The 13,903-nt window shown below is 38.0% G+C and overlaps 2 protein-coding genes across 2 annotated transcripts in view; both read left to right on the plus strand.

Moving 5' to 3' along the window:
- Positions 1–10,479: 10,479 nt before the first annotated feature.
- On the plus strand, positions 10,480–11,767 carry Dhs (deoxyhypusine synthase). Its single transcript, NM_001135885.1, has one exon. It carries the CDS (start codon positions 10,603–10,605, stop codon positions 11,716–11,718), a length of 1,116 nt encoding a protein of 371 aa, NP_001129357.1. The 5' UTR covers positions 10,480–10,602; the 3' UTR covers positions 11,719–11,767.
- Positions 11,768–11,905: 138 nt separating this feature from the next.
- LOC101742691 (tyrosine-protein kinase-like otk) overlaps positions 11,906–13,903 on the plus strand; it is a 52,130-nt gene continuing 50,132 nt past the window's right edge. Inside the window, exon 1 of the mRNA XM_038019960.2 lies at positions 11,906–12,747. Coding sequence (XP_037875888.1) covers positions 12,705–12,747 — 43 coding nt within the window. The 5' untranslated portion in view covers positions 11,906–12,704. The remainder of the gene's footprint in view (positions 12,748–13,903) is intronic.

The following is a 13,903-nucleotide window of genomic DNA, read 5'->3' on the forward strand; positions in this document are numbered from 1 at the left end:
AACCCATAGACAGCTACAACGTAAATGCCGCCGCCCACCTTGAGATATGAGTTTTTCGCCGGATCTTTTCAAAGAGTTGCAATTCCGATCCGGTAGTAGATTTATTCGCGAAACAGCTGCTCTTGAGGCTTGTTAGGTCTCTTTGGGAGGCGCTCGGGCAGCTGTTAGCAAATCCCACCCCTCATGACTGAGCCTTTGCTCGCACACCTGTCCTGGTGAAACTGGAAAAGCCTCCGGGGGCTACGGGCCACCAGTAATCCTTCAATCTTAAAAAAAAACCATTGCTTATAATGGTGACTTAAACATCAAACTTAAATTACGTGTAAACAGTTTTTAAACAAGTCTGTTAATTATCAATTACGTCACGCTTGCATCGAAAGGAAACGAGAAGACACCGTGAGAATTTGTTGTTCCTACGTAATTACGTAATAAGAGATTGATCCCCTCATTTCAAAAATTTTTTTTTAAGGGAGTTTATGACCTGGTAACTAAGACATTTAAGTCAAATCTTATTTTAATTTATGTTGGTTCTTATTTTTATGAAAGAAAAATGATAATATGGACTGATATAAATGAAATGAAGATGATTAATTAGAGACATTAATCAACTGGGATGAAATTAAATGAAATGAGACGATAGGGGATGAAATATAATCTCAGTAAAATGGTGGTCATTTACTGAGATTTTTTCAGTGGACTTTTTGGAGGATCCCGAGAAGCTACGTCCAGCGGCTTTGATTCATTTTCCCACATTTATGCACTTTCACAGATATTAAACAGTTAATAAACCACCGTTATTACACATTTAAACCTGAACAACACTAAATAGACAAAAATAAAACAAATCATACAACTTCACTCCTCGCGTTCCCGCCAAAAAGTCTAATTTCAAAGTAATAATAAGCCACAGATAATAAATACACTTTTGGTGGTAGCCATTACAGAACACAAGATATTTGACAGATGCGTGAATCTCGCTTACGACATTTTCAAGATAAGCTTGCATATATACAAGTTCCGAACACTGACATTCGGACCGTTGGTCTACCGAGCAATATCACCCGCTCGGTGGAAGATTTTCCCTTCGTTGTTAAGCATCCCACACACTTATTATTTAAGGGTTATGGAGGATAGAACTAAGGAGTACCAACTTGTATAGGGGACAAGATTAAAAAAGCGTCCACCTGTAAACAGCAAGCTATCGTTCGAAGACTCGCAGTTCGCACGAATCTTTGCCCGATGTGGGAATCGAACCCACGACCCTCGGCGCAACAGTCGGGGACGTTAACTAATGAACCAACACGTCAGTCAGTATATCTATACATATAAATAAAATTGGAGTGTCTGTTTGTAATATTGAAATAGCCTCTTTTTACTACATGCATATGAATATATATACGGTATATACACCAAAATAACATTTTTTTTACAATTTTTGTCTGTCTGTCTGTTTGTTCCGGCTAATCTCTGGAATGGCTGGACCGATTTTGACGGGACTTTCACTGATAGGTAGCTGATGATATAAGGAGTAACTTAGGCTCCTTTTTTTAGACTAGCTTCGCCCTGCGGCTTCACCCGCGGTACGACAATAACCGCGGGTAACATCGCGGGACTCAGCTATTAATAATAAAATTTAATGTTTCCGAAGCGAAGCGAGGGCGGGTCAAAACAAAAGGAACCCGTCCGACGGGGGACACATCAAAGGAAAAACAAAATTGTTTTTTTTTTGTTTAATTCCGAGCATTTTTATATTTATCTACCTTTTAAACCTTCTCTGGAGTTCCACAAATAATTCAAGACCAAAATTAGCCAAATAGCCGTTCTCGAGTTTTTTAGCGAGACTAACGAACAGAAATTCATTTTTCTATATAGGTATAGATAGAAGATACGGCTTGGAAACAGCAAGTTAGAAATTTTCTTCTATTCCGTTCATGCAAGGGAATGTGTATATAACTTGTCTTTTAGTATCAAATAACAAGCTAACAGGAGATGTGTAATTGAATCTCTAACCTTTGACTTTCACTGATTCGCTCTTCAAATCGAATATTCCTCATTTGTTTTATAATATTCATTCAGATAATGCAAATTTACGAGTATCTTGTTCATATAAACGTAAGGTGTGTTTTCGGTTAAATCTTTTTAAACTATTCAACGGATTTTAATGCAGTTTTCAGCAATAGATAGAGCGATTCAAGGGGAAGGTTTATATGTGTGTAACCTTCATATGATATGACATAAATGACATAAAGAGGTTAATATTATGTTATACAGGTGACATAAACGTTAATTTCATAGATTATACACTTAATATATTTGAGAGTTAATTTGTATATTGAAACATTAGAAGAAGGAACATAAGAAATATAAAAACATTTTTGAATTGTAAAATATAAAAAACATAATAACTGTAGAAACAATAGCTTTAAATGTCGTTTCTCTTTATAGAGCAAGTCAATTTAAACTATAGTTGTACTAGGCTAAACGTTATTTTTATGTGAATAAAATAATACATTGAAAAACAAAGAAACAATTTTGAAGTGAAAACTTCTTTAGAATCGTTGTGATTTCAAACCGGATGCAACGGAAAAACGACAGGTAAGAGACACAAATACAAAAATGTGTAGGATGAAGCCAGCAAAGAATGAGACAGAAATATACATACTATTTAATACAGCGCCATCTGTGAGATTTTTTAATACTAACGTGTGTAGTGAATTTTAATTTAGGGTTATACGTGAAATTAAAATATCAATTCACAGAGGGCGCTACCTAACAATTATTTACTAATGACAAAATTTTACATATACTTAAGACGTTTAGGATAATTGTATTTTAATTTTGGAAGGTTTCACTTCTACCACGTGTGAATTGCACACATGTAATTTTTTTTTTGTACCAGCCGGTAGCACCAACCGCTAGCACCAGCATTTAGTACCAGCAGCTAACTCCAGCCGCTAGATCCAGCCGCTTGCACCAACCGCAAGCTCCAGCAACTAGCATCAGCCGCTAGCTCCGGCAACAAGACCCGGCTGCTAGCGCCAGCATTTAGTACCAGCTGCTAGCTCCAGCCACTTGCACCAGCCGCTTGCACCAACCGCTAGCACCAGCCGCTAGCTCCAGTTACTAGATCCAGCCGCTTGCTCGAGCCACTTGCTCCAGCCACTATTTCCAGCCGCTTACACCAGCTGCTAGCTCCAGCCACTTGCACCAGCCGCTTGCACCAACCACTAGCACCAGCTGCTAGCTCCAGCAACTAGCACCAGCGGCTAGCTCAGGCAACAAGACCCAGCCGCTAGTACCAGCTGCTAGCTCCAGCCACTTGCACCAACCGCTAGCACCAGCATTTACTACCAGCCGCTTGCACCAGCCGCTAGCTCCAGCAACTAGCACCAGCCGCTAGCGCCAGCTGCTAGATCCAGCCGCTAGCTCCAGCCGCTAGCTCTAGCCGCTAGCTCCATCCGCTTACACCAGCCGCTTACACCAGCCGCTTACACCAGCCGCTTACACCAGCCGCTAGGTCCAGCCACTAGATCCAGCCGCTAGCTCCAGCCGCTAGCTCCAGCCGCTTGCACCAGCCGCTTACACCAGCCGCTAGGTCCAGCCACTAAATCCAGCCGCTTGCACCAGCCGCTAGTTCCAGGCGCTAGTTCCAGCCGCTTACACCAGCTGCTAGATCCAGCCGCTAGCTCCAGCTGCTAGCTCCAGCCACTTGCACCAACCGCTAGCACCAGCATTTAGTACCAGCCGCTTGCACCAGCCGCTAGCTCCAGCAACTAGCACCAGCCGTTAGCGCCAGCCGCTAGATCCAGCCGCTTGCACCTACCACTAGCACCAGCAACTAGCACCTACCACTAGCACCAGCCGCTAGCTCCAGCCGCTAGCTCCAGCCGCTAGCTCCAGCCGCTAGCTCCAGCCGCTAGCTCCAGCCGCTAGCTCCAGCCGCTAGCTCCAGCCGCTAGCACCAGCAACTAGCACCAGCCGCTAGCGCCAGCCGCTTGCACCTACCACTAGCACCAGCCGCTTGCACCTACCACTAGCACCAGCCGCTAGCTCCAGCAACTAGCACCTACCACTAGCACCAGCCGCTAGCTCCAGCAACTAGCACCTACCACTAGCACCAGCCGCTAGCTCCAGCAACTAGCACCAGCCGCTAGCTCCAGCCGCTAGCTCCAGCAACTAGCACCAGCCGCTAGCTCCAGCCGCTAGCACCAGCCGCTAGCTCCAGCCGCTAGTTCCGGCAACTAGCACCAGCCACTAGCTCCGGCAACAAGACCCAGCCGCTTGCACCAACCGCTAGCACCAGTCGCGAGTTCCAGCAACAAGCACCAGCCGCTAGCTCCGGCAACAAGCCCCAGCCGCTTGCTCCAACATTTAGTACCAGCCGCTTGCACCAGCCGCTATATCCAGCCGCTATATCCAGCCGCTAGCTCCAGCCGCTAGCTCCAGCCGCTAGCTCCAGCCGCTAGCTCCAGCCGCTAACTCCAGCCGCTAGCTCCAGCCGCTAACTCCAGCCGCTAGCTCCAGCCGCTAGCTCCAGCCACTTGTACCAGCCGCTAGTTCCGGCAACAAGCCCCAGCCGCTTGCACCAGCCGCTAGCTTCAGTCGCTAGAACCTCCAAATTTTTAAGGAAAAAATCTCATTTACTGATTTTTTTCAGTGGAAATCAGTGGATCAGTGGAATCCAAAATCAAAAAATCTCAGTAAATGACCACAATTTTACTGAGATTATATTTCATCCCATATCATGTTATGTCATTTCATTTAATTTTGTACATATTAACATTACATTGTACAATAACATTGTACAATTGTAGATGTTTATGGGCTCCCGTAACCACTTAACACCAGGTAAGCCGTGAGCTCTTCGACCGATCAAAGCAACATAGAAAATAAATTTAAAAAATGTCAACTTTTTTGATGTTCTATTTGATATAACGAAGAATTTACGTTGAATTTACATTTCAACCTCATCCCTGAGACTATACTTAGTCTGACCATAAATAAAAGGATAACATAATAAAGGAAACCAAAAAAAAATCTATGGCAAATAACATTTATTACTTTTACAGTGTGTTAGTTTAATACATAAATATAAAACAATTTAAAGTATAAAAAGCTTATTCGAAGTGGTCTCCATTGGCTGCAATACAGTCCTTTAAGCGTTGAGGCCAGTTATCAATAGAAGCACGCACTCTTTCCATGCGAAAAATTTTTACTGCCAATCGTACTGATTGTTTTAGGGACTCCAAATTATCATGGCGCTTAGAGCAAGCCGTACTCTCTAAAACTGACCATAAATCATAATCCAGCGGATTAAGATCGGGACTAGACGACGGCCAGTCTTTAGCTCTGATTAATTCCGAAACGTTCGTCTCCAACCAAGACTGCGTAGACCGAGCTTTACGACCTGGCGCCGAGTCTTGCTGGAAGGACCATTCTTGATTATTGAACATGGTGTTGTTAAGGGGGCTTCACTACCTTCTCACTATTCACTATCTCTTTTATCAACTTTCATCTCAACACTCACTCCTCTCATATCGTCATTCACACACTCCATCCATGTCTTCTTCGGTCAACCTCTTCCCCTTCTACCTTGCACTACCATTTCATACATACATACCTCTCCTAGTCACATGCATCTTCTCTATCGAAGCCATCGAAAAACCAGAACCAGAAATAGTCCAAAAGTCCGGCTACGCGAGTGCCCTCATTCCTATGAGAATGATAATATTAGTTTCGGTACCTACTTGTGCCTTTGTTTCCTAACAAAGGCACAAGTAGGTACCTTTGTTAGGCGCCAAGGTTTGTGCCTTTGTTAGGAAACAAAGGCACAAGTAGGTACCGAAACTAATATTACCCGGTATTAGTTTTGTCATCACAACTCTGGCATCCAATTTCAAGAGCATTGAAAATTCAAGCATTTAATTATTATTATTCGCTATTATACTTTTAATCCGATCATTATTTTGATTTACAAGAAACATTGTAACTTCATTGGCAACACAACAGAGATTTTTTATCGGATCTATCCCAATCGACATAAAGTCGTGGTGGGTGGTCGTGTGATGTTTACGAGATGATGATGAAGGACGAGAGGTAAAAACACAAAAATCTTTTCGGTGGCTCCAACAGCTACCTGCAGGTCTTCGCCTGGAGGATGGGTCTGGATTACCTGATAAGACAGCAGTGGACCGGACTGCACACAATGAACTCAACAATTTATTTTCGCTTGTGTGTGTTTATACTTAGTAGTGGTCCTTCTGTAGTCCTTAGAATAATTCTGTAGTCGAAATTCGACTATAATTAATTGAAATTATGGATTTGAACATTATTAAGGTTCTATTGTCATAGACAATTACACTTATTAATATACAGATTGTGTATGAGTGTGCTTCCACTTATATTTAGATATTTTTTTAATAGATTTTATGTAAATGGTAATTTTAATATTATTTCAATGATGTCTATGTACATGTCGGCGTTAAGCCAGGATTTACACACATAAGTTATTTTACAATGAAAATACAATACAATTCTATAAAACTTTAACATTACTTGTTTACAACAAAAAGCCACGCCTGAGTTATTCAGTGGTTTTTACACAATTAGCCATTTTGTGTTGGTTATAGCAACTACAACTTCTTTTATACAAACAAATGTAATTACTGCGAAACAATTCACAAAACATAGCTTAATATTCAAAATACATATTTTAGTGATTTTACATGACTCACATTTAATTTAATTTACATGAATTACTTTTAAGTAATATTAACTAACGTTGTTATTATCCAGCCTAATAATAGATGGCGCCAACAACATCATTGCATAACAATTACAATACTTAATTAAATTATTAGTACTGTTAATTATAATATAAATTATTATTAATATTTATGCTTTATTCATATTTAATCATTTATACAGTCATTTGTGTTTTTAAACAATAATATAATCATTAAACATATTCTGAACATTTTCACATCAAAACAGTGTCTGCTAATTATTAAATATGGTAGAATAACAGTTTTTGTTAATAAATATTAACATATAATAAACTAAACTATATATTATTATGTTAATTATTGCCAACAGTGGCGTTTGCGCCCATATACACTATACCCTATTCCAATTACGAAGTCCCTTTCGACACTTTTTAGAACATAACTCTTCGTTACGCATAATCTATATATTAAATAAAAATGAATTGCTGTTCGTTAGTCTCGCTAAAACTCGAGAACGGCTGTACCGATTTGGCTAATTTTGGTCTTGAATTATTTGTGGAAGTCCAGATAAGGTTTAAAAGGTAGATAAATATGAAAATTCTCGGAATTAAATAAAAATACTTAACAATTTTGTTTTTCCTTTGCTGTCTCTCGTCGAACGAATTCCTTTTGTTTGTCTTATGTTTATTTTATACAAAAGTTTAGGTCTTTTATTTATCGATTGAGGCAATACGTGTGGAAGATTTCATACTCCTCCGTCCGCGCAATTTTCGTAAAAAAGGATACAAAGTTTCTGCTTCACGTATTAATATATAGATAATAAAATCTGTCAAACGGGACTTCGTAATTGGAATAGATTAAAGTGGGCTGGTTTCTGAAATAAAAGGTTTTAATGAATTAGAAAAAAAAACAATATTTATTTTAGATTAAAGTGTAATGGTCAGTGATTGCAAAAAATGTATGTACCTAATACGTGTAATGTTGTTTGTTGGTCAATATTTGGTCATTGGTTCCAATATATTGGCGCAAACTGTCATTTGCATCATTTCACGTTGTTTACATAAAGTGTTATTCATTTATTTGTCGTTCGTCGAATGCATTGTGCTTTGAAGGCCGTGTTATAAAATTGTCGTAATGAAATTCCTTTGTTTTTTTACGAAACAGAAAACACAATTACGGCAAATATGTTTACAAATACATTTAGATGTAACTACATACGTAAAAAAGCATATTTATATCGAGTTATGAAAGGTTTTTCGATTAATACGCAACATTTATCTTTGTAGTTAAAAGTTCGTTTTTGACTGGTGGTGGTAGGACGTCTTGTGAGTCCGCACGGGTAGATACTACCGCCCTGCCTATTGCTGCCGTGAAGCAGTAATGCGTTTCGGTTCGAAGGGTGGGACAGCCGTTGTACTTGCGACCTTAGAACTTATATCTCAAGGTGGGTGTCGTATTTACGTTGTAGATGTCTATAGGCTCTAGTATCCACTTAGCACCAGGTAGGCTGTGAACTCGACGGTCCATCTAAGCGATAAAAAAAAGGGTAATCAGTAGTCCCTCGATCTTTCTCTATGTGATGTTCAGACTGCTGTTTTTTTTATTGCTTAGATGGGTGGACGAGCACATAGCCCACCTGATGTTAAGTGGTTACTGGAGCCCATAGACATCCACATCGTAAATGCGCCACCCACCTTGAGATATAAGTTCTAAGGTCTCAAGTATAGTTACAACGGCTGCCTCACCCTCCAAACCGAAACACATTACTGCTTCACGGCAGAAATAGGCAGGGTGGTGGTACCTGCCCGCGTGGACTCACAAGAGGTCCTACCATTAGTTATATAGGATTGTCAGTCTCTGGTACCTATACCACATGGAATCCTAAATTGGGGCCGGACAACCGTGCGTAATTAGCTCGCAATTATTTAATTTATTAAAACAAATCTTATTTGTAAAAGGTGATCAAAATCTAACAAAATTATCCGCATACATTCGTTTCGTATCATTTGCGGTTACATGATCGGACACAGTGTAAATTGTTCGCAGATACTCAGGTTTAAAACTTCAAGGTTTTTAAAGAGCTTTTTTTCACTTATTATAGATTTTAAAAGCACTACCTAGTGAACTTGATTGGTGACGCGACTTGCAGATTCAGCGTGGATGAACTGACACTGCATTATGACGTACTTAATGGATGCGCTTGGCAAATACGTCAATGGACATCTCAGGCAATGGATTTTAGATAAAGATATGAGGTTATTATATTTGCTTTTGTTTATTGATAAAATAGGTAAACGAGTTCCCGGTCCTCTAGGTCTTAAATGGTCACCGGAGCATATAAACATCAAGCACGTCAATGCCACCGCCCATCTTGAGACTACTATCTATACAAATACTACAAATCTATACTAATATACAAATCTACCGTTAGTTATAACGGAACATCCACCACCTGAACCATGCATCCGATTGACTGTAGAAAATACATGTACTTAATGGATAGGCTAATATTTATATGAGTGTTAAACTCCCTAATAATAATGACAATAAATAATAATGTTAAGTTTAAATGCCCAGCGAAGCGGGCGAGTACAGCTAGTAATATAATAAAAACATAAGAAAAACTAAGTCCGTGAACGTTGAAATACGAATGACCCTTTGAACATTAGCTACACTGTGTCAAATCCCGTTTGCTTAACACATACGTAACACCTGCGCATGCGTAGAAAGTCGAATACAAGCACATCTTACCACAAATATGCCGGCCTTCTCCTACATCATTATTATTGTATGTACTTGACGGATAATAATTTAATTTTCATAAAACTTGTTTCTCAATCAGCAACGGACTACAAAAAAAAAAAATACTATTTACATTGTAGTTTTAAAAAAAATCGTTAATTAAGTAAAAGGTCGACTTGAAAAAAAATATCGTTTTATTCCTTGTTATCTTGCACAGTTTATAACAACAACTTATTAAAATTATTGTACTGTAATCGAATCTCGATACGTGTACAAATTTTTAAATCAATTTGACATTTTAAAATTGTGGAAATTAACGTTAAAAGATATACAAATTAGATAGGTAGAGAGATTGATACAAGTTTATAAAAGCGTAGTAAAAAAATAGTACCAATTGAGGATAAGCTCTTGAAGTGAGTAATTATAAAACAAGAGAGTTTCTTTAATTTATAGTACTGACATTTTAGTTACATATTGAAATTTTATTTCACTAAATATATCTAATGATTCCACAGTAGATCTATCGATTAGAGCGCAAACCGCCAATTATGTGGCTGGTTATTATTTGTGTGTATAAATATATGTCAGCGCAGCGGGGCTGGCTAAGCGGTAGTTTCCGTCATCACTCGTATTTGGTTGAACTCAGTTTATAAAAAGTCAAAACAACGTCTTAATATTACTAAAAGTCGTTAACCACGACATATATATATATATAGGTTATCGCTTATTTCAAACTGGAATTGAATAGAATCAGTGTTTTGGAATGGTTTCCTATTGTCCTTTTTACATTTTGATTTTTAACTATTTGTACTATAACTCCGTGTCAGTTAGCCGTTGTGTTCTTTAAGCTCATGTCTCATTTAGATAATTACCTAAGCATACAGTTCTGTAGATAATTCGTGTGTCAATACGACTTTTGAGAAACTATGTGTAGTGATCTAGTGCCTTTTTATTTATAAAATTTAAACCGGTGACAACTGACAGCTCTCAGTCAGTAATGTCAAATGACATTATTGACCAATGACAATTCAAATCAAACTAAATTTATTTATTAGATTAAAATATTTTCGATTGGGACGTTGATTTATATTAAGGGTATTATGGGTAATTGATCTGGAAAATAACAAAAACAGCTATGGAAATCCCGTGCAACGTCGAAAAACCTGTTAAAGTAGCCCCAAATATTGCCGTAAATGCGGTTCTGCAACCGAGCCAAGATTTACCTGCAGAAACACCGATAGTCGCGGGCTACGACTGGGAAAATGGAACCGATTACAATAAAATACTCGAATCTTACGCTAACTCCGGATTTCAGGCCACGAATTTCGGTAAAACTGTCGTCGAAATCAATAATATGCTCAAAAGCCGAGCGGTTCCGTTAACCGAAGAAAACAGCGATTGTTATGAAGAAGACCAGTTTATTAAGAAGAAAACTAACTGTACTATATTCCTCGGGTATACTTCTAACATGATATCCTCGGGACTGAGAGACACGATCCGTTTTTTAGTTAAAAATAAGCTTGTGGATGTGATTGTGACTACAGCTGGAGGGATCGAGGAAGACTTGATAAAATGCATCGCTCCGACCTATGTAGGTGATTTTAATTTAAGCGGGAAAGTGTTAAGAACACGAGGTATAAACAGGATAGGCAATTTGTTGGTGCCAAATGATAATTATTGTTTGTTTGAGGAGTGGGTCACTCCATTGTTGGACGAGATGATCTCTGAACAGATGAAAGAGGGTACTGTTTGGAGTCCGTCGCGCATCACAGCCCGGTTAGGGGAGAGGATTAACAATGAGAGCTCAGTGTGCTATTGGGCTTGGAGGAACAACATACCTATATTTAGTCCCGCATTGACTGATGGATCCTTAGGCGACATGATGTACTTCCACTCGTTTAAGCGTCCCGGACTGATCATAGACATATTGGGAGACCTGCGCAGATTGAACACCATGGCCGTCAAAGCCAACAACACTGGAGTCATAATATTAGGTGGGGGTTTGATCAAACATCATATTTGTAACGCAAATCTGATGCGTAATGGTGCTGATTACGCTGTGTACGTGAACACGGCCAGTGAATTTGACGGCAGTGATGCAGGTGCCAGGCCCGACGAAGCAGTCTCGTGGGGCAAAATCAGACCTAATGCGAATCCAGTGAAGCTATATGCAGATGCTACGTTAGTGTTCCCCTTGATCGTAGCTCAAACATTTGCTAAACATCATTTTAGCAGTAAGAAAAATGTTTAAACTGCATTTTTTATTTATTTTGTACATTAAAAACTAAATGATACCAAGATAAGTTTTATTTATTTATTTTTAAAATTTATTTTTTATGGACGAGCTCACAGCCCACCTGGTGTTAAGTGGTTACTGGAGCCCATAGACATCTACAACGTAAATGCGCCACCCACCTTGAGATATAAGTTCTAAGATCTCAGTATAGTTACAACGGCTGCCCCACCCTTCAAACCGAAACGCATTACTGCTCACGGCAGAAATGGCAGGGTGGTGGTACCTAACCGCGCGGACTCACAAGAGGTCCTACCACCAGTATATTCCGACTTTATATAAGTAAACTCAATTTTGTATGTACTAAAATAATGAATGCTGGCAAAGTTTATCCTAAAATGTTACAAGTCCTTCAAAATAAAACTTGGACACCTCATAAAATTATAAATACATTTATTGCAATATAGTGCCATCTAGTATCGGTCGATAATACAAGATAATTCTGTAAAGCGCCATCTATTATTAAACTTCGATAATATAATTGTGGTTTTGATTTTTGTATGATTTTATCTTGATTTTCACCATTTATTATGTTTTATAATATTGATTAATATACGAAATATGTGTAATTAGTTATATAATAAAGTTAGATGTATTGTTTGTTTAACCCATATTTCAGGACGAGTTAGGTGTGAATGAACTGTCAAATACCCAATGAAGTTAGCCCATGTCTGGTTTCCATAAAATTAAACATGTGTGCGTCTGTGAATTAAAGTCTCATAGATGTGTGCTGTACATAGAAAGCACAGCTTTTGAACCCCAACTTTTAGCTCATCTTTGGACGCGATACAGTGCGGTTGGTTGCGTCAAATCGTCCGCGTGCTTCCATAAATTCTTGTTATGATTCTTCCATTCGTCTTCTAATAATTAAAAAAAAATGAACAAAAGTCAAACATAACATTCTTAATTCAAATATTTAAATTATTTTGTGCCAGTTCGCTAAAATGGCTGTGATACGTTTCGTTTTATTCACGCTCATTTTAATCGGTAAGTCCTTTCGTCCTTTGTAGACTATTTATAGGTTCAGCCTGGCAGCCACAGATATTTAATGGGAATTTGTTAGGATACGTATAATTTGTTGCACGTTTTAACTGGAAACCGCTTTGATGTGACAGCGTGTGTGATGTTTTGTTTTTAATGTTATTGTTAGGGCCGGATGTTTGTTCTTACAGCCTATGTAGTCCTATTCACCGTCGAACATGTTTTATTATGATTTATTGTACGGCGATCGTGAATGTGATTAATTATAGTGAATACGATAATGATTCACAGAGATGTTTCTCTCTAAATATTTTACTAATATCCGAGACCTTTAATTCTTATATTTAGTATTCAACATATAGAAGCCGAAACCATGAATTAAATAAATAAATTAAAAAAAAAATTAAGTTTTTTTTTAAATTTTGCAATTTTAAGACAGCTTACAATATATTATCTTAATTATGCCATAATTGAAAAGTATGTTTAAAACAAAAAGCAGCAGAAAGAAATGAGTACCTATTATTGGCAAACTTTTTAGGTTCAATGGAATAAAATATAAATTCATGTTCAATAATTTATAATTAATCATTTTAATGCATACATGGTATACTAGAATTTGTTTTTCTGTTTTTCTAAGAATTATGATTTTGGTTGAATGTTCAAATGAGTACATTGAAAGAAATGTATAAAAATAAAAATACTAACTCAGCCAAATAATTGTAATGTCAGTCAATTCATTTTTCAAATGTAAGTAAACATTTTCTTGAGTATCTTGCTCCAATGTTTTAAACTATACTATACTTTTACTTACTTAATATATTATATTTATACTACTCTATACTATAGTTATACTATACTATACTTAGCTATAGTATAACCGTCCAATAAAATAGCTTGAAGAGGGGCCTGTTTGATGCTTTGTGACATAAGAATATAATGCTCTAAATAGGGCAGTACATGAGTGACATGAATATTCCTATGTACATCTCTAAAAACGCACTATCCACAGCAGTTGCAGTATGTATAGGCCGTATTCTTCCTACAAAGATTATAAGAAGAAGCTGAGACACATGTGCGCACAGTTAGGAAGCTCATCATGGAGGGGATGGCAAAGTTATTAAATTTTTAACTTTGTTCTATAAATAATGTAGGTACTAAAATT

The sequence above is a fragment of the Bombyx mori genome, chromosome 24 (genome assembly GCF_030269925.1).
Source record: "Bombyx mori chromosome 24, ASM3026992v2".
Taxonomy (NCBI): domain Eukaryota; kingdom Metazoa; phylum Arthropoda; class Insecta; order Lepidoptera; family Bombycidae; genus Bombyx; species Bombyx mori.

Coding starts and splice junctions, on each gene's coding strand:
- Dhs (NM_001135885.1), top strand. CDS start 10,603: ATGGAAATCCCGTGCAACGTCGAAAAACCTGTTAAAGTAGCCCCAAAT.